Source organism: Mugil cephalus, chromosome 10 (assembly GCF_022458985.1).
Source record: "Mugil cephalus isolate CIBA_MC_2020 chromosome 10, CIBA_Mcephalus_1.1, whole genome shotgun sequence".
Lineage (NCBI taxonomy): Eukaryota > Metazoa > Chordata > Actinopteri > Mugiliformes > Mugilidae > Mugil > Mugil cephalus.
Window position 1 is genome coordinate 7,012,501 of NC_061779.1, and position 24,769 is coordinate 7,037,269.

A 24,769-nucleotide genomic window follows, 5' to 3' on the forward strand; every position below is an offset into this window, starting at 1 on the left:
ACGTCTTGAAAACAAGCATTCTTGTCCTTTTAAGTGATACTCTGTCCTGTGCGTGTTGTTTAAAACAACATGAAGCAACAGTTTAAATGTACACTATTATAATATGAATTTTCTTCTCACTTTGACTGCTAATTAATTTCTTTCCTGGTATTGGTTAACATATATCAAATTATTTTGCAATAATATGGACCATAGGGCATCGTTACCACCAGATTGATGATATAAGGTTCGTCCAGCAGTGTCCACAGTAGACTGTTTGCCTTTGTATGCTGAGATTACTCAGACTGCTTTGGTCTCATGGTCTTTGGATGATTTGCATGTTCAAATGGAAATGATGGAAAGTATAATCTGCTCCTCTAACCTTTTGTTTTCAAGCATTTTCAGAGCTGCATGGCATCGATTAGGACAGGAATTGTCCCATTTTATTTTTTTTTTTGTTTTGTTTTTTGTTTTACTGAAGCTTGGAATTGCAAAAGAGCTTGTATTAATTGTAACATGTATTTTGGCTTGCCTCGTGCCTGCAGGTGGTTTATGTCAATCCATTTCTTTAATAGTAAGTGTAAATAAAGGACACATTAGATGATTAAAAAATTAAATGTTGTTGCTTTATAGTTGTTGTTTCCACCTTAATCACCTTGTTAACACGCTACATTAGTTTGTTGTTTTAAGCTGCAGTAATGCTAAACTAAATAGTATTCAGCATTAGGATGTCATTACATTTTTAGATGGGTACGAGATGGTTTACTGAAATAATTCTGCCCAGAGCTGTACCACAAAATGTTGTTGTGGATGTTTTCAGTTATTCTGAATGTTTTATCAGGTTAAAGTTGGGATGGCCATTGTTTCTAATGGGCAAGTCATGGGCATGTCAGTCATTCAGCCTGTACTTGGCTGATCGCCCCTGCATGCATATAGTGCCCTGTGCAAATAAAAGCCATCTTGTTTTTATGCCGACTGTGCAGAGTATGATATTGGTTGTCCATAATGCAGCAACGGAGATGAACTTGCTTTGACCCTAGGGCTTTCCGTAGCTTTTAGAGCGGCTTAGTCGTTTGGTAATGTAGCCACCTGGGTGGTTTTCATATGTGGATGGATGCTGACAGATGTCAAGATGATGGAGGGTTATGTCATTGATCGGAAAGGCTGATCTTGTGAAATCCCCATACTCGCCAAAATGCAAGAAAAGTAAGATTTGCATTTTTGTTTTGTATCTGTTTAAGGGTGTGTGACGGCAACTAACATTTTCAAATAATAATTTTGTCTGCAAAATGCCAGCAGGTGGCTGCCCTGACCAATCACTTGAGGATGACATCTTCATCTTCTTTGTGTGACCAACAGCGAATCTTAGCTGGTGGATCTTCTGTGTGGATTGATTCATTGACTGATTCCTGCTGCTTTATTTTTTTAACGACGTTGTAGTATGTGTTTGTAACAGTGAAGATCGAATTTGATCACTGCCTTATGAGTAACCGTGTGTGATCAAATAATTAACATACTAAAACATTTTAAATGTTCACGTTACTTAAAACAAAAACACTAAGCCTTTTGTCAATTGAACTTCACAACTCTACACACACACGTAGCTACAATAAACGGCAATAAATATGGGTTTATTGTCGTGCCTGTATTTGTATGTAGAGCTCATCAGGTGTCCTACCCCTATTTACTATGCAATATTGTCATTCTTGGTTCCAGAGGCAAAGCATTTCTAAATACACTAACAGTATGCTGGATTTAACACTCTTCACATTTTAATTTCTCTGCACCAGGAAAGTAAACAGCAGCTAGAACCTGTGCACTCTGTACCTTGGTTGTCCTCTCTACTAGCTGCCTGTAGGTACAGATGTGTATGTTGTACATTCTGCAGCCTGGGTGATGTAACCACATATGTTCTCTGACAGTCGAGGTTATACATGCGTGAACTGATTGGAATAAGATGTCCGCTGCCTCAACACTAAGGGTTTATATGTCCGTCATACAGGAGAACTTGAGACAGTTTAATCTGGTGTAGGATATTTAACGTGTTATCGATTAGTAATTTCCTTAAAAGCCTTGAATTTAAATCTACCAAGTACAAGCTAAGGATTTTACCAGCTGCAGCTGAGGTACACGGCTGTGGCCAGCATGGGACCACTCTTGGCACAAAAGGTCCAACCTAAACCGTGCACGGAAATTGATAATAGACTCTGTCTGGCTGTAATGTATGTGCTAATTTAAATGATACACTTGGAGAATGTAAGTATATGTGCTAAAGCTGTTTTTGCTGTAATGTATTTGTCAGCCCGTGTTCTGATACACTTCAGATGTTTGAGTAGATTGGCCATAATTTAACATTTTTGCGATGTCTTTCCTCGGTGTCACTTTCTCCATAGTTTCTCCCAAAAAGCCTGCTTTGCTCATCTTGCGTTTGAATTTCACGTGGTCCATCTGAGCTGTCTGTCTTCTTCTGTTGCTGCTCTCGCTGTCACCTGACCACCAGTGTGCTCGTGCATGAACGGTGTCACCTGACACAAGACGAGACATCACCTCTGCTGGACATGTTTTACTTGACATTTCTTGAACAATTCCTGTTGTAGGAGGCTAGAAATAGTTTATAACACATATTTGTGGTTAATTGACTGTTTAAAGGGAATGGAAATATTACAATATTTGTGATAATACAGTCATGCATCATTATTTTAGATGTTTTCTGGCCATATTTAATATAGTGATGACTGTGATGCTGCATGTGTCTTGATCTGTCTGGGACCTTTGTTTTTTGTTTTTTTTTACTATCCTGGCACATCCGCAGCACATGTCCAGTGAACAGAGCTCAGCTCATCCACACAGGAGTGACAGCTGTTCTAGGCCCGGCTGATGCACGAGGTGTTTGTGGATGAGTGTGTGTGAGAGAGAAAACCAGAGACAGAAGTGACTCATTGGCTCGGTAACGGTGAGGTAATTCTAGATCTGTTACTAATGCCAAAGGGAGTCCCTGCTTGGTTTATCACTCTCTTTATGCGAGTGTGTGTATACGGTGCACGTTTATGTCTGTGTGTTAAAACACAAGGTGTGACGTTTTTTAGTTTGTGTGGAGCGGGTCTTGCCTCTGCCTTGATATCCCTGTTATGTGTGGCTTCTCCATGGTAACATGCTGCTAAGCTGCATTGTTTCTCAGTTGTTTTTCCATCTGCGGAAAAGTGGTGGAGTTGGAGCAAAAGGCTTCATGAGATATAAGAGCAGGTTACAGTCTGTGGAGAACCTGTTCATCTGTACTTATTATTTCATAGTAGTCTTGAACCAGTATGGGTGAGACTGCACCTGGTCTTAAAAAAAAAAAAAAAAAAGATCCAAACAAACCTGTATCCAGAATATGTGACTAACGCTTGTGGCCACACGCAGCGTTTTCAGAGAGGCTTCTCCTGTTGCCTTACCTTGCTTTGACGCCAGATAGGAAAACCTCTCATTAAAAGTGAATTACCTCTTCACTTGTATGTACAAAACTTCCACTGGCTCATTCACTCGGGGATTAGATTAGTCTGAGGTTTCTCTTTTGGAACAACAGTAGTTTACTTTTTCTTAAGAGAGATGTAGGCAAGACGGGCATAATGCAACCCGCAGTAAATCAGGCTAGGGCTCATTAACTGAGGGGTAACATAAAGTAGTCAACATGACATGTTGGGTTTTAGATGCTTTAGGGCAATTGGATTTACTTTACTCTATTTTCCAAGAACACACAGGATTTTTGTATTTTCCGTCATCTTTTAGCTTTTGTGTGCTTACTTTCACGCTACATCTTGTAGCCACAGTTGCCACAGTGGTTTAGTGATGGTAATCTACAGGTTAAATGGACTGGACATCCATCCCTGCTGATTTACAATCAAGGGGTCATTCATTATCCACAGTGGCCAAATAGGTTTGATGATGACAATGAACTTCAGGATGTACTCAGTGGTGGTAAACCAATTGAGGCCGGAGAAATATCATCTAATGTGATAATTAGATCTACCAGAGCACTGATAAATGGCACATCTTTGACAGTTTGTCCTGTGCTTTCCCTTTTTCGGAGGCTTGATGTAATCAACGGATGGCCTTATTTCAGCTTCTAATTTTGTAGTAGAACAAGTTGGACTGTAAAGAGGAAGGACAGCAGGCATCACTTCATATGGAAATGTGAGCTTGTGCTTATCTTAGACCTGCCCTGTCTCACAACCTTCTTGCCAAAGCCATGCTATTTTTTTTTTTTTTTCTAACACATCGGTTTCTCTTCCTTAATTTGAGTTCAGTGATGCTTTATTGACATCTGCACAGCCAAAACATGTTTAAGATGTAAATAGTCTCTCTCTCTGTCTCCTCCCCGTCTTTCCGTCTTCCCCTTTGTGAACCCCTGTGACTGTAGCTGATGAAGTGTTTGGGTCGCTGGTGATGAACTGCTGCCCGGTCCAGATGGCTCATTGTTGTATCTGCTGCCCTGCCCCTTTAATAACACACTTTGAGCATCAGCTAGTGTCACTAGTGCTGTTTTATAGCTCACAGCGGGCTCTCTTTGTGCCCATATTTTTTTTTTTTTCTGCTGCTGAATTTGTGACTGCATTATGTTTATATTGTCTGGTGATAATGGGAACAGATGTGGTGTAACGACTGTGAAAAGAATACAGGAGTCCGTCTGTCTCACTTGTAGTTTAGCCAGAATCCAGGAGTAGTTTAAAAAATACTGTCATTTATTATCCAACTCTGCTGGTTTCAGTCTCAGTGTGAGGATGTATTGCTTTTTATGTGACTGTAAACAGAAGAGCAACTCTTTTTATTGCCATTTCATAGACAAAAAGCTTTCAAAGGATATTTATTAATACAAAGAACTGTATTGGTGATTAAGCAGAGATCACTCTTAAAGCCCTGTTTTTTGTTTTTTTCCACCCCTGCTACCTGGAAGTATAACTGGCCGAAGACCAACTGTGAGAGACATTTTAAACACTATTTTTCTGCTTGATTTGTTGAATTGTGTTGGGGAAGGTTTCACAAACGTCTCAGTATAGTGAGTCTTCCTTAAATTCTTGTCTAAAATGCAAAAATAATAACGCTGCAAGGAATCTTTGGAACACCAAAAAGGAGACAGTAATTGTCCAGATACTTTTACTCGTCGTTTTAGGACTGGAGATCTGCAGGATGTTTTCTCTTGAGAAGATCGTGCTTAGTGGTTGTATTCCTGTGGTAGACTGTTTCTTCTTCTTCTTCTTTTCTTTTTTTTACAAACCATACAATTTATTAGGTCTCTCCGTTTTGTTGAGTTATTTATTCAGTTAAAGTATAATTTTCAACAGCTTCGGAGCATTATGGTGGGAGCCACCAGAATTGGGGATGAATTCCCTGCAAATAGACGTGTTTACATAGTCGATGTCAGTTAGCATTATGTCAGTGTATCATAACAGCCCTTCCTGCACCCTCTCCTCCAGTCACAGTACGTCCTGTATAAGGCCACAATCTGTGTTTGGGAGGCAGCTGAATCTGTGTCGAGATCTGTGGAATCGAATCACCCAAGACGCATTTTAATCCTACATGTGAATGAGGCCAGTGTGTCCCCATCTATGTGCACCCAGCTAGCTATCACTTCTCTTCTGCTGACAGACAGAATCTGGCTCACAGTAATATTTTGCTTTTTTACTTGGCCTTATTTTTCTGGTTGGCTTGGAGTTTTGTTTATGTGTGCAGAAGTGTGTGTGTGTGTGCAGGAAAATTAAGCTTGTGTAAGGAGCAAAGGAGGGAGTGAACGTTTGACATACCTAGAATGGTTCTATTTAACAATCGTTGATGAAGAGCCAGTTTCAGAAAACCTGTATTCGATGCCTGAGCCTGGAACGTACCCCACACCCTCTGAGTTTTAATAGTTCAAATGGTTTGTTGTGTGACTTTGAATGTTGGGTTATTGCATGTGGCAAACTATGCAAGTCAATAGAGAGAAAGAAAAGCCAGTTAGAAAGTGAGGTATGGTGTCAGTGAGGGCAGCTGGTGGTACAGCCTGCAGCCAGACAAGGCTGAAATCTGAGACTAGCACAACCCCAGAGCCAGTCGGAGGGAGGGGGCAGAGGGAGAGAGAGAAACACTGGTGAGAGAGGGGGAGAGAGAGAATGTCCATCCAGGAGAACGAGGGCAAAATATGCAGGCTTGAGACGGCACGCAAGAAAGTGCACAGGCGTAAAAAAGGAAAATGGAGACAAACTGACATGTAACAAACTGTGTTGGGATTTATAAAACGTGTAAGAGTCAAGTTGAAGTCTGAGGAGAATCAGGAGGAGGAGGTGGTGGTGGAGGGGGGGGGTGGTGTGGTTAAGTATTTTCTCTCGAGAGAATAGAGAAGGGTGTGAGTGAGCATGCTCTGTTTGGACTGACATCGGATGCCGGCTTAGCGTAGCTCTCTGCCTTGTGCACAAACACACCCAGCAGCAGTGACACCTACCACACTCCAGGGGACAGAGAGCACATCGGCTGAACAAAAGCGCAGAGCAGAAAGTCAGCCAGAGAGAGAGACTCCATTCGGGACTTTCCCCCCTTTCCTTCCCTCGCGAGCCTCGTCTCTGGGAAATCGACAGAGCGGCGCTTTGTTTTCCAATCAGTGAAGGATTATTCTTCAAGTAACTCCGGTACACCATGGAGGATTTGTTTTTCATTGAACCAGCCCTCTGCTTGCTGTGGGATTTTTACTTTTTTTGTCGCAAGCCAGCGATTTTGGGAAAGGATTTTGGAAGAGCGTATACCTGTTAAAAGCTGCAGCGTAGCGGTGCCAAACTGTTCGTGAAGATTTTGGCAGCGGGAGAAACAAAGGTGGAAGTTGCGGAGGATAATTATCCGGTGTTGGAGAGAATCTACGGTGCCCTGGCGAAAACTGCCTCGCATTACCTTCTGTTCCTAGATCCTGATTCGGCGAAGTGAGGGAGTGGCCGGCTGACCACACACAGGCAGGCTGCTTACCGACTGTTGACTACATTTTCTGTACAACAGAAAGTAAATCTGTGTCGTGGCTTCTTTGTGCTGCAGCGTAAGCACACAGTTACCTAACTGGTGTTACTTTCGTGTTTGGCATTCAGTTTGGCCTGATAGGCAGGTTTGATGGATGTCTGCTTCGCTTACAGGACGCCAGCTACTGTTATGTTTGACTTTTTTTAAGGACTGGGAGACTGTGGAATTTACCATAAAGGATTGTTTTTAAGAGGCTTAATTCCAGACACCTGCTCCCTGTTGGTCCTCTTTGCCCCCGTCCCTTATAGGCAGTCATTTCTGCTCTCGAGGATCTGTTTGCCCTTGGCTGCACACAGCCCTCATTCTTTCATTACAGCCTCCCCTGGAATCTCATGAGCTTATGCCTTCTTAACGGGGGAGCAGCAGAAAGAAATATGATCCTCTGTTTCGTGGTGTGTTTAAGGCAGCAGCAGCAACAGTGTGTGGTTTCCATGGAAAAGGCCAGAGGAATATGGCACTGAGGGGCTGCTTAAATGCTCTACCTCTATGTCTGTGGTCCAAGTGAAATCGAAGCCGGCTAGCGTAGCTCTGCTAGCTCCTCCCTGGAACTCCTTGTTCAGACTCTTCTCATGTGTAGCCACAAGGAACGTGCACAGGACTAAAGGTGAATGCGCTTTAAAGTTGTAATGCAAATGAAATGTCCTCATTCCTCGTTTTCTTTGTCAGCTCTGCGTGTTCTAGTACCGTCCTTGTAGCTGCAACCAAGCTGTAAAAATATCGCTGTAACTCCGCTCATGTCTGGATGAAGAATTGATGCTTTGTGTACTGTATGTTGTGACAGAATAGCTTGTGTGTGTGTGTGTGTGTGTGTGTGTGTGTGTGTGTGAGGGGAACAGTACAGAGGGTGCATTAAGCCGGCGTCACCTTTATGTATTGTGAATTACACTGTGTGATGTGTATGAAAAATGTACAGTGCGTGTGTGCAGCTGAGAAAGGAGTGGGCCATGTGTTGAGAACAAAGAATGGCATATTTGTGTTGAAGCCGAGCTTGTTTTCTGCCTCCCCCTCGACTCGTGTTCTCTTCATCCCTCTCGTGTCTTTCTTCTGCGTCGCTCCATATCTTTATCTTTTCCCTCCAGTTGTTTGTCTCCCTGCTTGTTTCTTTTCCTTTCAGTCCTTATTTTCTGTGTGTATCCTTTTTGGAGTGTTTGAATGTATGTGTTTATGTTTTGTCTACAGCGAGTTGACACATGCTGCAGATCAACTTTGGCGACTGAAAGTTAATGTCGTTTTCATGAAAGAAATGGCTACAGGCTTTGAAAAGCCCCTTGGATCAGTGTTAAATTCAGAAAGACTTTGCTCCCCAGAGATCTGTCTCTGCCAGGAAAGACGAAAACTTAATTTATACACAGAAAAGAGGGTGGTAATCCTGATTCTGAAAAGGTCGAGATGCTTTGATTAGCCGAGATGTAGATGCACGAAACTCAGTCTTTTTTTTTTCCCCCAGTAGGAGGAATGCTTGAAAATGTGCTGTTTCTTTTTAGCCCAACAGCGACTACACATACCCCATAATCAAGGTCAACAATCAGAGCAGGACAATAATATCAGCTATATAATATTCTGACGGCATGTCCTCTCATCCTTGCACAGGCCAAACTGACGCTATTTCCCAGGGATACAGGCACATCCTTACTTTAAAAAAAGCCCCATGGGACTGTTTTACCGAGCTGTTGGCATTATGTCCTGTTTCTATAGCGTCAGATAACGAACTAAAATGACACTTATCCTGAAAATTGGCATTTGAACATGCATCAGCATTATATTAACCATCTATAATGAGGGCAAAAAGGAATTATTTGACATCTGTTTTAGTGTTTTAGTTCAGTCCGGATCCCATCCACTAGCATGGAGGAGGTGGAGCTTATGACCTATACTGCAGTCAGTCACCAGGGGGAGCTCTACTTGTTTTGGCTTCACTTTTAAAGACAGTTGCGCTGTCAGTCTTTATATTTAGTCTATGTCACAACTTCGTACTTTCCGCTGTGACCTGTTGGGGAGAGTCAAACTAATGTGTCAGAAATGATTAAAGGACAAATATTTGAACACTATAAGAGTGTTGATAACAGGATAGAACATCTACAGCTACATCACTGCCTCAGTCACATGACTCTGCTATTTATCTGCCAGTAAACTTTGGTTGCGGTTGCACTTAGATCTTAACAACTCACGGAAAGTTGCTGTGCTTCCTAAACAAAGGCAATGCTATATTTTCAGTCAAATACAATCTGAGGTAAGACATGCAGGCGCAATCTGTTTAGAAAATACACGTTTGACCTCCTAGCTTTGCTTGATGTGTTGTGTTGCAAAACATTTTTGCAGGTGCAGACCGGAAACTGTTAAAGTTTATGCATCTTGACGTGTTAGACTAATTACTGTTGATGTTCAAATTTCATACTAATAATCTTATTCTGATTAGAGTTTTTGTTTATGAGGAAGTAGCGACTTGGAAAGAAGTGATCTCTTGAGTCAGTGCAGATATTCTAATGTTGTAGCACAGGTGTTGAAGTTTGTTGTGACTTGCAATGCCTCTGTTTACATCAGTTTCAGTAGAGATCATTTAACAGAGCTGCAGATGTGATGACAGGTGCTTGAAAGTTTACCGACACGCAGCACATTACCTGCGCTGTTTTAAGTTGTATGGTGAATGATGGGTGTCCATTACACACGTGTTAATGGCAGACAGAGATTTTCTTGTCCTGATTGACTGATATGTGATAAAAAGTGTATATGTGCACGTCCGAGCAAAATGTATGAAATATCTGCGTAGACAGCAGATTATCACGATGCTGACACAGTGCGTTATCATGTGCTTTGACGAGAGGATGCAGCGTTATCGGCTTTATGAAATATACATTAACTGTGTTGGGAAAAGAATATGGAGCCCACAGGCAGTGCAGTCTGAATCAATGAGTGTACAAGTCTCACGCAAAGTACATTACATTAGCAGGGAAGTAAGTAGCTTAAATGCCTTGAATGAGACACTGTCCAATTTATGAAAGTGCACAAGATGGGAAGAGCCCTTTTTAATCCCTTGTTGCCTTATGGACAAAGAGATGTCATAAAAATCAGCGCTAATTGACATGTTTGCGCTGACTGAAACACTTTCAGAAACAACGGAGCCAGGCGAGCGTTCTCTAGCCAGGAAAGAATGCTTTACCACGGAGTATTTCATTTACTCTGTTATCTCACTCTTATTGTAGTAGCGTTCTTGCCGTGGGATGTTCTGTTTTTCTTAAAGTCTGTTTGTTTTTCTCTTTTTCAGAGGTCCCCACATTTCAAGAGCAGACGAAAGCCTTATTTGGAAATCTTATGGACGAAGGTGGGTAAATGCGTGTCGTTTCTTTGCCATGTTCATTTACAATTTTGTACTGCAACAGTGCTTTTCAGCAGGCTGTTTCACTGTGTCTGTGTTCAGATCTCCTTATTGTACTCCAAGCAGTATGGTGAGTTGTTTCCTGTTGAGAATTTGGTGCTTTTAGTTTGCCTCACACGGGGAGCACCAGACACAGTTTTCTCCTGTGCAGCACACGGAGAGGTTTGCAAGATGATGTCTCTGTCTGTTACCATCCTTTAAATTTTCTATTTTGTTAAGTAAACCGTTTCCTGGACAGGCGTTCCTGTCCTTTCCCTTTATGTTGCTCCTCTGGGAACACTAAGATCTGGATGCTCAGTCATTGTTTTGTCTGCTTCTCTCCCTCTGTCATCCTTCCCTCCACCCTCTTAACACAGCAGTATGTGCTCACGGCTACCTCTATCTGGTTAGCTGACTCACTCTGTCTCCTCAGCCTCTCTGCGCTCATGTTTTCACTCGTCTCTCACACCTCTGTGGCTCCATTTCTGCTAAACGTATAATTCTGTTATCAGAGTCTCTGAGAAGGAATCATTCCTAATGGGCTGCTAGTAGTCTACAGTTTCCATACTGTAAAAAAGTAAAGCCCAGAAGCTCTGTAAATAGTACATTCGGGCTGTTTAAAGTCATTTCTAAGCCACCTGCTCACAACAAAGGATTGCTGTGCCGTGCATGCCTATACTTAGCCTTTATCTTGGCAGTGTCACCTCCTTGGCCCCCTATGTGCCAACTGAACAAGTGATGCTATGTTTATCCCCCCACTGACACCCTCTTATTGGACATGTTGCTGCATGTTACAGCTCTACATGCTGCCATGCTACTGTTAGCGAGGGAAGATCAGAAGTAACGTTCAAGCCTCTAAAACCACTAAAGAAAATCTCCACTAACTCAGATATCAGAAGTAATGTTCAGTTACAACCGAGTTGAGCACCAGTGACCGATTCCCTGCCGGCAGTCAAATCATAAATTCACTATACTACACCACCTCAAAATCTTAAAAACTCTCACAGTTGAAACAAAACACTGCATTTCGTGTGCTTATACCGGAGACTTTAAAAGCAGCTCCCCCTTCCTGGCCTCCTGGTTGACGTCCAGCGTTGATCTATTTCAGTAAAGTATTTCTGGCATACATCTGTACTGTTCAGTAATGCAGTTGGCATTCTTCAATAAAATGATACTGCAGTGTACTGTTGTGTGACAGAAGTACCAATCTGCCCCCACCCAGAGCACAACAAACTTCCTTCCTCTTGCAGACACACAAGCAGCTGGTAGTCTCACAAAATGATTTCGGTAATTGCAGTAGCGCTGGCTGCATCATTGTGCACAGAAGACAAACTTAACTTATTGATAAACATCCTGCATTATTTTGCACACCTCCAAAATGAATTGAGATTAAAATAGTTCTTCATATCTGGTCAGTGCAATTTAGTTGTGGTTGAGTGTACACCGATCAGGCATAATATTATGACCACAGACGGGAAATATAAACAACATGGAAAATCTGGTGACAATACAGTGTGCTGCTGGGAAGCAAAGACGCTTCTTGATGGCTGCTGCCTGACAGACACACACACAAACAGTTTAGGAACTCTAAATTCACTTCATCCCAAACTGATCAAGGATCTGTGGGATGATCCACGGGGGCCCAGCAACGATATATTCAGAAGGATCATGTCCATTCTGTGTTTTGGAGGCACAAGGGAGACTTACACAGTATACATGATTACCAGTTCAGCTAACTTGCATATTCCATCATTATTGTTCTGTCAGGGTTCACACAGCCTTCTTAAATGAACATTAACCTACTTAAAGTCATCGAATTTGGAGCAAAATCTGACATATTGGAATACCCAGAAAGAGAGCAGGTACGACTGCAGCCTACTTTCAAAAGATAAAGAGGGCAGAAGAAGAGGGAGGAAGAGGTGGAGGGTTGTTAGAATAGCCAACCATTGATATTCCTAAATAAAGATTCCCATGGGCCTATTTTTTCTTTCTCATAACAATGAAGCCTACTTCATTCCTGAAGGGTCAGAAGAGGCCCGAGCAGGGATAGTGTCAGAGAGAGTGTGAGCAACAAGAAGCAGCTGGACAGCAACCACAAAGGCAGGGGTTTCATGTACGCAAGTCATTTTAAATATGGTTCAAATGGTTAGAAAACAGGAAAAATGCAGCAATAAGGCCGACTGATATTGCTTACCGTTGTGCATAGTCACCCCCTCAAATGATTATTGATCTTCTCATTGTATATCTACACACACAATAAAGCTATTCCTATTTACAGGTTTTATAAAGATGATATCAGTTCAGAAATATGCATTTATTCACACACTTTATGGCTGCATCTATCTTGTTTGAGTTCAAATTCTGTATTAGTCAAGTTAGTGGATCTACTCTGTTGGATATTTCAGGCTTGCATGCTAGCTGACTGTGACCCTGGCCTTGGCCTAGCTCGATGTCCTGAGCTAATTCGGTCCCACTGCTCTTAGTGCTGCTGCTAGCATGCTAGCCAGCTAAGAAGTTCTATTAATAGCTGCTTAGGCTGTATCTCCATCACAGCAGATGTGTTTACATGCAGCCGGGCAGGCAGGCAGGGGCCGCTAGCTAACGCTGCCTCCGACAGAATCCAGCTTTACCTCTGCAGCTGGTGTTGCAGCTGGAGTGTGCATGTGCACATGCAGAGAAGCTTTATTCTAGCAGGCCTGCCTGCTGCATTGCTGCCAGCTAAGCTAGAAGTAAGAGGGATACTTACATAGATAATGATGATGTTGATAAAAGCATCCCATTCGGTATTCATGGGTGTACTGGGTTACAATAAATCATCTGGGAGTGGCCTAAACTGTCTACAGGAAATCACTAATGCGTAAACGGCATTCTTTTAGGAGCATTAAAGCTAAATATTACTCGGCCCTATATTTTAGTTGTTAGTTTTTAAAAATATAAAAAAGAGAAAGCTTTTCCCTTTCTAAAAAAAATGACACAAATTAGTATGAATAGTATAACCCAGTCAATTCACTTGCAAAACAGAGAAACTGTATCCCTAGCAGCGCCTGACGGCTTGACTAACAGCTGACTGTGTTCAGTTTAACACCTTCTTAAATCGTCAAATTAGCTGCTGTGCTAGGCACTGAGCTGCCGTGACTAAAGCCTTGGCAGCATTTCGCTGGTGGGTGTTAATTTCCCAGCTGTTGAATTGTCTTGTCTACATATTGCAGCACTGTCTCGCCACCTGACTCGTCTCATTTTCACTCTTCTCTCCCAAACTCTCTCGCGTCTGTTCTGCCTCTGTCTGTGGGCAGGGCTATAAAAAGGATCAGCTACGCCAGGTAGCACAGTCGGTTGGGGACGGAGGGATTTCACTTAAACATCTTTCTATTTGGTCGTTTCCTAGTCCTGTTCACTTTTCATGTTACATGGGTTCTCTCCTTAAATCTTATTAACTCATACTCCTTGATTCATATCCACTTAGATTCTTCCACCCTCCTCCCTTCATATCATAGCTCTGTCTCCTCCTGCCCCTCGTCTGCAACACATAACTACTCATGTCCGTCATATTTGCTTCCTCCTCTCCACCCTCTCCTTCTCTCTTCTCCACAGGCCATCCCATACTTAACCACAAGCCCGTTACCAAGGCAACTACACAGCATGATAGGAAACAGCAGCTCCTCACACACACACACACACACACACACACACACACACACACACACACACACACACACACACACACACACACACACACCATCTGAGTTCACTTTACTGTCTGGTTGTTCTTTTTATATACATGTGACGAAGAAAATCTGTTCAGCTCTGACTCGTCGCTGTTGAATTATTGCTCTAGCTCAACCTGCATGTAAAGTGAATAACAATAGCAACATGGCTGCAGTCAAACCCTCGGGTTTACATGTTATTAAAGCACGTCGACGCCTAATCCTTCGGTGCCTAGTATCCTGAACACCACAGTGTAAACCTCCCACAGCAACATACAGTCAAATTATTTAAATTGGGACAATGGTATATAATGTTATTGACTTTAGCTTTCTGGGTCGTGGCTGAGCCAAAGAAAGAAAAATCTATCATGTAGCTGCATTTCATCCTGCGTAGTGGGTTAGTTTCCTTTTGGTTGAGCTTTTTAGTTGATTGGTCAAACTGTCAGTTGTTAACGTGGGGAAACTTAGTGGTTGTGAAAACCTTTTTGTTCTTGTACTAGTGACAATAGTATGAGTAGGATAATGTTTACAAGCTGTCTGTAATCGATAATTAATCAGTTGTGAAGGAAAAACGTCCTCAAATGCAAGTCTGACTGTTCCTTATCTCTGCATCGTCCATTAATTCCTGATAATGAAGCACCACATCGAACTTTGTCCCATACTTCTTTATGCCAGCCAATGAGAGAGCATATATTCTTCTTAAAGAGACGTACGCTCAAAAGAAAATCGAAACCCCTTCTGTTGCCAGACTCTGCACGGACGAATAAGTCAAACGTACTGCGTTGAAGCAGGAACGCGCCGTGTTTACACCTGCGTCACTCACAGGAATAGGAAATGTGGTGGAATGATTAGTTTGCAGGGAATTGTTTCAGTAAATAATCTTTCTTTAATCCATCTGTGTGTCAAGTTATTGGATATCGGACCATGACGTTTTTATTACTGATGACTAAAAAGCATGTGATGTGCATACCGTACAGTCGATTGCACTCTGCTGAGTTTTTGTAGCTGCAGGATCTATAAAGAGCAGCGAGCGTTGAATAAAATAGTAGATTAGCTTATCAAGTAACAGCGTATTATCTTGGAAGCTGACACTGACCTCGCTGTTTTCTTATGTTCGGTGGTAAATGAACTAGATGATCATTTAGGAGGATGTCGTTTGTGGTGCTGTTAAACTGGATCGAATTAAAAAGTAATAAATAAACGTGTCAATAGCAAATGGCACTGCAAACACAGTGGAACCAGCACCTGTTGTAGTTGTTTTATAAACCGATGATAACAGATACCAGAGCAGGGAGGAGAGATGTGTTTATTAGGAAGCAATCTGAAGAGCTGTTCCTGACTTCCTGATAGAATTACTGCCCTCTCACGTGATGATCAGCTTCATAGATCAGAATTTAAACCGATATGGTTGAACGTCTGGAAAACATTGATTTATATAAGACAATACGACTTCAGCTTCTGTACATGCATCAAGCTTTTTTTTTTTTTTTTTTTTTTTTTTTAACCACAGTTACAGTTTGAGCCCACTCATCATCATCATCTCTTTTACCACATCTCTTTTTAGCGAGCTGCTTCGCCTCGTGGATGGGCATTGAGTAAGAGGTGCTACCACGAGAGGTCTAGACAACCAGCCAGCGACCTTTCATGTGTGATACCGTGTAATACGATCCTCTGAAACCCGCCTGCTCTCTGTCATTACCAGAAATGAGTCGCCAGACTGCCACCGCGCTGCCCACAGGAACCTCCAAGTGCCCCCCCTCTCAGCGCGTGCCCACCCTGTCAGGCACCACAGCCTCCAACAGTGACCTGGCCAGCCTGTTCGAGTGTCCTGTCTGCTTCGACTATGTCCTTCCTCCCATCCTGCAGTGCCAGTCCGGACACCTGGTATGAGCTGAGCTTCCTGGAACACAACCAGAGCCCGTAGCAGTTCTCCCGTTTTAGCGGGGGGGGGACTGGTTACCATGGTTTTTGATGACCAAAGTAATCGCACATTGGTCCGGGGATTAAGTTCAGCAAATCATCTGCACATTTAAGTATCAGTGATGTTCACAAAGATAAATTGTGGAAAGTAGATTTTCATGAGGCCCGGGACAAGAAGCTTAAAGGTTTTAACTTAAATACTTGGTTCCACTGGAACTCAACGAGATCCACAGGGGCCCCTCCCCTTAACCCATAGGACCTGTAAAGTTCCTTAAGACAAATTGTCATCTACTCCCAGGATAAATAGTTTTAACTTTTTTTTTCTTTTTTAAAGATAATCTCAGATGTTAACAAAACGACACAGAAATATAAATGTTTTCATGACCCAAAGCATTGATATTGGCTTGATGTTTGACTACTAAAACACACAGGAAAAGATTAAAGGCCGGCCAGTCAGTTGAAATCTGTGTGGTGTTTCTTTCCTACGCTGAGCTCTGCCACTTCTCATAAACAATGATAAACGAGATCCCTGCTCTTTTTGTGTCCGTATTGTTTAAGCGGGGGGAAGACATCAACGCGTATCGTTTGTCCCCACCCAGGTATGCTCCAACTGCCGACCCAAGCTCACCTGCTGCCCCACCTGCCGAGGGCCCCTGGGCTCCATCAGGAACCTGGCCATGGAGAAGGTGGCCAACTCGGTCCTCTTCCCCTGCAAGTACGCCTCGTCGGGCTGCGAAGTCACCTTGCCTCACACGGACAAGACGGAGCACGAAGAGCTCTGCGAGTTCCGGCCGTACTCTTGCCCCTGCCCCGGCGCCTCCTGCAAGTGGCAGGGCTCCCTGGACGCTGTCATGCCTCACCTGATGCACCAGCACAAGTCCATCACCACACTGCAGGTCAGTCACGGACTCCAACCTCAGCTTCTTTCACACAGTTTGTTTGTTTTAGGACTGGGTTCTCCAGGATTTTGATGTAGTTAGAAAGGCACAAGCTCTGTTCTCATTTTGGCTTTAACGTTGTTGCTTTTTTAAAAAAAAAATAAAACAAAAAACCTTTAAGATTTCCATAAACCTAAACTGATGGGGAATTTTAAAAGCGCCCTCTGCTGGACCACAAGGCAAAGACCTACACATGGTCTTGATGCTGATGGTGTCCCAGACGACCTAAGGGGGCGCTAGAGATCACAGGTTGTCAAAACTAGATTTGTGCATATTAAATAAAATCCTAGAGATAAGTAACAAAAAAAAACTTAAATCTTTCTGATGTGGCTCTCCATTATTTCAAGATTCAAGATCACTTTATTGACCCCCACAGGGAAACTGTTTTGTCCAAGAGTCCCAAGATAAAAAAGAACATATATGAACAAGACATAGACATAAGAATAAAAATAAAATAATCTTAAAAATAGAATAAGAATGACATAGTAAAGAATTACAAAAAAAATGTACAGTCCAATCTATATGAGATATACAGACATTTTACAGACATTTTAGATTTTTTTTGATCTGGTCAAACAGTATCACTGTTTTATGAATGAAACTACATGTCTGAGAAACATAGATGTGTTAAAAAAGAAGTGATGAGAAGAAAGAGTTACTTTTGGCTTTATTGAAGTACAGGACCAGCCTTTCTTAGATACAAGTAAGAGGGGCTAAATAAACCACTGATCTGATGCATTTAAATCATTCACCTCATTATATTTAGCAAAACACACTGTCCTTCGTTATTATATCTCGTATAGTGTTCCCTGTAAGAAGGGGGCTTTTCTTTGTTTATTTCACGTGTTTTAAGGAGCCTGTTTCATCTCTTCTGAGAGACTGGAAGACCTTTGTCCACATAGTTCAAACCCTGATGGAGACCACAAAGTAATTAGTACAGCGTGGAGTTTCTAACATGTAGGAGCTTGTTTACAGGACACATTTTGTGTTGTCATACTACGGAGGGCACACGTGGAACTAATGACAGCTCAGTTCTGTTATGTCTCGCAGTAAGCAATGACACACCAGCCAGCATGGACAAGGCAGAGCCTTTAAGTGCAACACAGACATCAAACTCATGCTTTGAGAAGGTCTAGTTAGAAGAAGATGTTATCATGTTGCATTATGGGGCGACAGATACACAGGATGTGCTGGATATCCTCTGTGTGTTCCTTGGAGACTGCTTCAACCTCACTATCACAGTAGCATCTACTTTTATGTTTTCTTTTGATAAAAGTAGTGTTATATTGTCTTTAACTTAAAGTTAGTGTCTTTCTGAAAGTATCTCGTGTGTGTCTCTCTCCAGGGGGAGGACATCGTGTTCCTCGCCACAGACATCAACCTGCCGGGCGCCGTGGACTGGGTAATGATGCAGTCCTGCTTCGGCTTCCACTTCATGCTGGTGCTGGAGAAGCAGGAGAAGTACGACGGACACCAGCAGTTCTTTGCCATCGTGCAGCTCATCGGGACCCGGAAGCAGGCGGAGAACTTCGCCTACCGGCTGGAGCTCAACGGCCACCGGCGCCGGCTGACCTGGGAGGCCACGCCGCGCTCCATCCACGAGGGCATCGCCACGGCCATCATGAACAGCGACTGCCTGGTGTTCGACACGTCCATCGCACAGCTGTTCGCCGAGAACGGCAACCTGGGCATCAACGTCACCATCTCCATGTGCTAAGAAACTTTCAAGAGAAGAGGGTCAAAAAGTTACAGATTGTTAGGGGGCATCTTTTAGGGGGGTCAAATCAGTTGTGACCTCACAGCGCCCCTCACCCCTTGAGACATGGAACTGGACTGTCTGATTGGGCAGCCGTGGAGGCCCAGGGGGTGAGATGGATGGATGGATGGATGGATGAGTGGATGAATGAATAAACTCAAGGACATAACTGTGTAGTGATGGCTATAGACTTTTAAACACACACACAAACATATGCGAGGCTCACGCAGCCTCGCGCTCTACTGGTCTCAAAACACCGCCACAAACTGAGAAGCTGTTCAAATTCACTTTGTCAAACTCTGGTTTATTGGCCGTGTGCGTCTCTCCCGGAGCCATTTCCCACCACTCCTCCTTTAGCGTCCCCTCTCTGTCCTCCCCCCCCCCCCCGTCAGTCACAGACATTTCAGACACTACAGCTCTTCTCCGGCCTCTGGCTCGGAAAGCTTCGGAGGCTGGTCACCACGGAACGGCTCTGTGCCCCCGGCCGCTGCTCTGAGAGGAAACGCTCCAGCTCTATTTCAACACGGACTCCTGGTCAGTGCTAGGAAGCTAGTCGGCGATCTAGCTTCCCCTCCTCCTGTTTGTGATCCACCTCAGTACCCGTCAGAACCCACCTCCGGATCGAACAGTTCCCACGCTACCCCCACCCCCCCAACACACACACACACACACACGCAGGGCTGCGACCTGCTCTGGCTGCTATTAACTAGCTCAAACTGGAACTTGGAGTCCATTTAAAAAAAAAAATAAAATTTAAAAAAAAAAAAAACTTTATCTAAAACGTTTATCTTCACCCTGACATGGCTATAGATGGCTGGGACTGGAAGTGTCCACCAGTAGACATGGATGGCTGTAGCATCCCCTAAACACACCCAGCTAAGCCCGGGACGGGGGAAAAGTTGGATCTGCAAACATCTGCACAAGCTCATCTGGTTTCCTCCCAGTCCACCCCGAGGCTAAAAGATTGTGCACCGGACGCTCTTTAAATAGTTGTCGATAGTCATTAGACTCCGCTGTCATACTGTATGGATTTAAGAAAGGCCCCTCAGCTACACGTCTTTTCGTTTTCGTTTCCCTACATGGCGGACGGTCCGGGACACTCGCCTGCTCTGTGCATTGCAGGTCGTGTGTGTGCAGGTGAAGTCGTTGAAGTGACAGAGGAAAACGTTCTTTGTTTTTTTTGTTTTTCTCAGAACAAGAAAAAAACGCTGCATTTCAGTTGAAGATTTCTTTTGGGGTTTATTTCTTAAGTCCGTTGTTTCTTTTTAATTATTTTTAGTTCTCTTTTTTTGTATGACAAGAGAGAAGAACTCCTGATATCTGTATGTGTGCGTGCGTGCGAGAGAGCGAGCGATTGACGTCAAAAAGGCAAAAAAATAAATAAAATAAAAGCCTGCTCATTTCTCCCTGCCCCCAGCTCTCCTTTCATTTCCGCTCTTCCTCCGTCTGTGTCGGCCTCAACCACTGACTGATGACCCAACCAGGAATGAGGGACAGTTTCTACCGTTACGATGTTGCTATTGTTATTATTCAATGGAGATTATCATAACTATCATTTTTTGTATTAAATTTTAAAAACAAAAATTAAAAGGCAGTTGTAAAACTTGTGGCTAAACTTCAGTGTTTGTAGTTAAAAAGCAAGTTGTGTCGTTCTTCTGAAGGTTTTTTTTTCTCTTCTTCCTTTTCTTTCCAGAGTTGGGTTTGTTTTCATCTATTTGTCTCTGTCCTCTTGTTCGTGTGCTAAGTCTTCTCTTCTTTTTTCCCCCCCACCTCCCCTTTATTTTTGTCTGAGGAGGAGGAGGAGGGAGGGAGGTGAAGCCAATCGTCTCTCCCTTTCTCTTCGTGTGGAGTCTCAGTAATGTTGCTGCTCTCCCTCAAGTCCTATTTTTTTTTTTTTTTTCTGTTTTAATTTGTCATTAAATAAATCTATCTTTTTCATACCTGGTGCCTTCTCTTCATTTCTTGTGCTGCAGGTTTTTGGCTTCACGGTTATAGATGATGGAGTTTTTAATCCAGGCGTTAATTCTGTGAAGGCATAAAGCTCCGCCCAAACGATCCAGCAGATCTTTGCAGAAGAAGAATCGGTTCCCAAATGGAGCGACTCCCCTTTTGGAAAGTTTGGTCTTTCTTCCGGGCTGGAAAACCAATGCACTTGGGAAAAATCTGGAGAAAATGTAAACAAGATTTTAAAAATATCTTATGCACATAATTCGTTGCATCCCATTCACAAATAAACAAGGCAAGGAAACAAAACGTGCACATTGGTAATGTGTTTCATCTAAAATGAGTGGGGTCTGTGTTTAAAAGCTTAATAGCAGAAGGAATGAAAGACTTTGCTGTTGGGCGCATTATAACAAAGCATATGATCTGTGATCTGTTTGGCTGATTATTGATTTCTGAGTGACTCGTTTCTCCCAGATCGTGCCCGGATTCTTCTGCTTAGTGCCAACGCAGTTTCAACACACTTTAACAATCGTGTTCAAGCCGGTTTTCTCCCTCAGAGACAACTCATCGAACCAGCAGATAAAGGAAAAGGTCGAAAGGCTTTCGATAAAAGGACGTTATTAGAGGTTGATGGTTTTCTTTTGAACAGATTCTGAAAGTCCTTCTGTTCTGACTGAGGTGTTAACATGAGGCGTTTTTATTCCTGTTGTCAGCTCTGATGTCCATGGAAACAGGACCATAAAATGTTACTGAAAAAAATAAATAAATAAATAAAAATCCATTTAGTAGCATTTCAGGAGCTTTCTGTCACACGTGCTTCTTCATTAGACGCCTGATCATTAGTCATGGAACTATAGATTATTCTTTACACTTCAGGACGTTTGTTTTTGTCGTATTTAAACTTTAAAGTTGAGCTAAAAGTTCAGCTCAGTAGAACGTCTGATCTGCAGCATCACAACTAGAATCTCTAATGTAATGATAAGTAACAAGGTTAGAAGAGGACAAATGGAGCGAAGTCAAATAAAAAGAAACTGAATTCAATAAACTCAAATCAAAACAGTAAAAGTGAAAATCAGATGAAGTAATCTGTTGAAGCACTGTTTTGAGAGGCAATATATAAAAAACAGATGTAACCAGGTCCAAAGACAGAGAGATTTATTAGTAAATGTCGCTTTTTTCAAAGTTGGAAAAGATTTGAAAAACCTGTGCAGGTACATATCTATAATTCACCATCATCAGTATACAAACACTAAACCACTGAGCATCCTGTCCAGGTGTAAAGTAATGTCTTAAACTTTCACAGATCTTCCCAGGTGTGAATATGTAGGTGAGTTTATTTTAAAACCCCCGACCAGAGGAAAACTGTCTCAGCAAGTCTTTGGTTAAATATGTCGACAGTGCTAATTCATACTCGTTTATCAAGAGGCACTTTCACCTTCGTACTTCGAGGTTAAACAGAAACCGCCGCGCAAGAAGTTCTAACTTAGTCAATGTCCTTTAACGTTCAAATGTTTGATTTAACCCTCAGGCAACCTTAGGGACATTTTTGTCCATTTGGGCAAATTTTTCCTCTTCATTTTAACAAAGTCTTCCTCTACACAAATTCAACAAAATATATTTCTAATAGGTCAGCAGAACACATAGGCGGAGGCCCTATAATGGGGAAATGGATGATTTTAGTGTTGAACACTAAAAATGACAAATTTGACCAGTTTTCTCATAAATGGAAAAATAATATTACCAAATGATTGATTTTATTATGTCTGAGAGATCAAAAAATTGAGTTATAATGGAAGTCAATGGGGCATCTTTGTCTGCTAAGGTTACAGGAGGGTAGTACATTTTAAATGTGAAGCTACACAAAAACTAATAATCCAATCAAGTCAATAGTTTAGTATAACCTTGGTCATACCAAAGAGTAATCTAAAAATAAATAAATAAATAAATGCACCAGCATTAGTTTTATGGAAAATAGATAATTTTTCATGTTTTTTTTTGTTTTTTTTTTTTGTAAAAATAACAGTGACTTCATCTAATCAATTTGCATTTAAATTGTTAAAATTCCTCAACATTATTGAATTTTGGCAGTTTTTTGCTGAAGTGGTTTTAAAAAAATCAGAAATAAATATCAATCTGTTAAGTTTTTATTGCAGTTTTTGTCCGCTAAGGTTACAAAAAGGTTTTAAATTAAAGGGATGCCTGAGGGTTAAACTGCTGATTTGAGAAGCATGGCATAATCCACATCTATATAAAAGGGTTTTGTTTTTTAATAGTGCAGAATAGTTACTGGAAAAATGGAAGTCCTGGTATGGTCAATACAAAAAAACTAACAAACAAACAAAAACAAAAAAAAGCCAGTGGTTCAGCTGTAAAATGTGTCCCAGTGATATTGCCCTAAATGCATCTGTGGCCCTCCCAGGTTTTAAGTAGGTCTGTGGATGTAGGGCAGCCTGTGAGGTCAGACAGGTAGAGCATGTGGAGGAAAGTGGGCTGTTGAATAGAAAAAAATAAATAAATAAAATCAGGGTAACACTGAAGGAAAAACACATGTTTATCTGGAGTATTATGAATGAATTTCTAACCTCTGGATGTAATGCACTGTACAAACAACTGAGTAATAAGATGATTTAGAAATAGGAGGGTATCGTTTCTCCTAACTTTTTTTTTGATGGGGTTCTCTAAAAAAGGAAATACAATAAGATTGTGGTGTTCAAAACATGTGGTTAGCTTAGCTTAACTTAGTTTATAAAAGTATAAAGGGATTAATTAACGCATTACATCCCCTCTGATTCATCCATGGGAAGCAAAGTACGGCTGAGAACTATTTCTTGTCCAGGCGCCAACCACAAACTCCTGGAAGCCACACCTTTTATTATTATTATTATTTTTTTAGATTATTATTATTGTTTATTTATCAGGGACAGTGCACAGTAATAAATAATAAACTGTTATTTTTTTTATATATATCTTATGTGAAGTTTAAGAGGGGAAATATTTTAAGGAATTCTGATGCAGTGCAGTTGGGCTGACTATGGTTCAAAATGGTTAAAAAACAAACAAAAAAAACATATGCTAAAGTATTGCTATGGACAGTGTATACATTGAGAATGATGTGATCCTATACGTCCAAGAGTCAACTAGGCATAATTTGTTATGTGAACGCTGCAAAGAAGCCTTCAATAGAAAAGAAAATGCATTCACAATTAGTACAATACAGACTCTAGGTTTAAGTATAAAGAGTTGATGCTCAACTTACTGCGGAGGAAAAAGTCGAGTTGGTCCCAGGAAAGGAGTAAATGTCTCCACCCGGTGGCTGAAAGGTGTATTACAGCTCCCTCCTAAAAAATGGATCCAGTTCACACAGACGAAGGCACAAGAATAAAGAAGATTAAACAGAAAATGTTCATACTATATATTAACAGTTTATTACGGATTCTATTTATTAACTAAAAGTAATTTTGAGGACGTTTATGAGGGTTTATACTTTTGTGACAGAAATCTTTACTCCACTGAACTAATTAATATTTCCACCTGTGACCAGGTCCTTTCGTGCATTGCATTGTGGGTAAATTCATCAAACAGGAACATCGAGCTTTTTCTCTGAATTTCAGCACAATTCCAGTAAAATAAATAAATAATTATACATATATATATATATGGTCCAGGCTGAAATTCAAAGGTCCTGTCTTGTACAGTATTTATTATTTATCAAACAATATTAAACAACTAAAAAAATAAAAAAATAAATAAAAAAATCTAAAACACAAACTTTTGGATTTACAAGCACACTAGTACCTGCAGAGTGAATACTTTAAATGATAATGAGTTCAAGGCCAGATTTATTCTTGCTGTTTATGATGCATGCAAAGAGAGAAAGAGAGAGAAAACGTCAGATGTTGCAACTAAATAACGCAAATAATAAGCGTAATATGTTACTTCTTTTGATGATATAGAGCTAATCTCAGTCAAAACACAGCTTCACATTATTATCCTGGCATGTGGTTCATTAAGGCCGTCTCAGGTGAGCAGAGGACAGGCTGTAAGATTTGGGCTGTGATATAATCCTCAAAGTGATACACTTAAAAACATAAATATATATGTATAAATATTTATATATTGGTAAATGAAGTTAGCCGAATTCACTATTATTAGTTTATGTTTA

At 41.6% G+C, this 24,769-nt stretch overlaps 2 protein-coding genes across 7 annotated transcripts in view; one reads left to right on the forward strand and one right to left on the reverse strand.

The window, feature by feature from the left end:
- The window catches only part of siah1 (siah E3 ubiquitin protein ligase 1), a 21,707-nt gene extending 2,275 nt beyond the window's left edge, over positions 1-19,432 (forward strand). Inside the window, exons 2-6 of one of the 3 annotated variants that reach the window (XM_047595637.1) lie at positions 10,256-10,312; positions 10,409-10,436; positions 15,752-15,933; positions 16,569-16,865; positions 18,253-19,432. In XM_047595637.1, the coding sequence (XP_047451593.1) occupies positions 15,754-15,933; positions 16,569-16,865; positions 18,253-18,624 (849 nt within the window). In that variant the 5' untranslated portion in view covers positions 10,256-10,312; positions 10,409-10,436; positions 15,752-15,753 and the 3' untranslated portion in view covers positions 18,625-19,432. Of the gene's footprint in view, positions 1-6,355; positions 7,598-10,255; positions 10,313-10,408; positions 10,437-15,751; positions 15,934-16,568; positions 16,866-18,252 lie in introns of those variants that run through there. The other 2 variants (XM_047595635.1, XM_047595636.1) reach the window with 2 other exon arrangements.
- Positions 19,433-19,833: 401 nt separating this feature from the next.
- The window catches only part of lonp2 (lon peptidase 2, peroxisomal), a 31,022-nt gene continuing 26,086 nt past the window's right edge, over positions 19,834-24,769 (reverse strand). For all 4 annotated transcript variants that reach the window (XM_047595631.1, XM_047595633.1, XM_047595632.1 and 1 more), the window contains exons 19-20: positions 23,864-23,945; positions 19,834-20,826 (exon numbers count right to left, since the gene is read on the reverse strand). The gene's annotated coding sequence lies outside the window, so the exon portion shown is untranslated. The remainder of the gene's footprint in view (positions 20,827-23,863; positions 23,946-24,769) is intronic.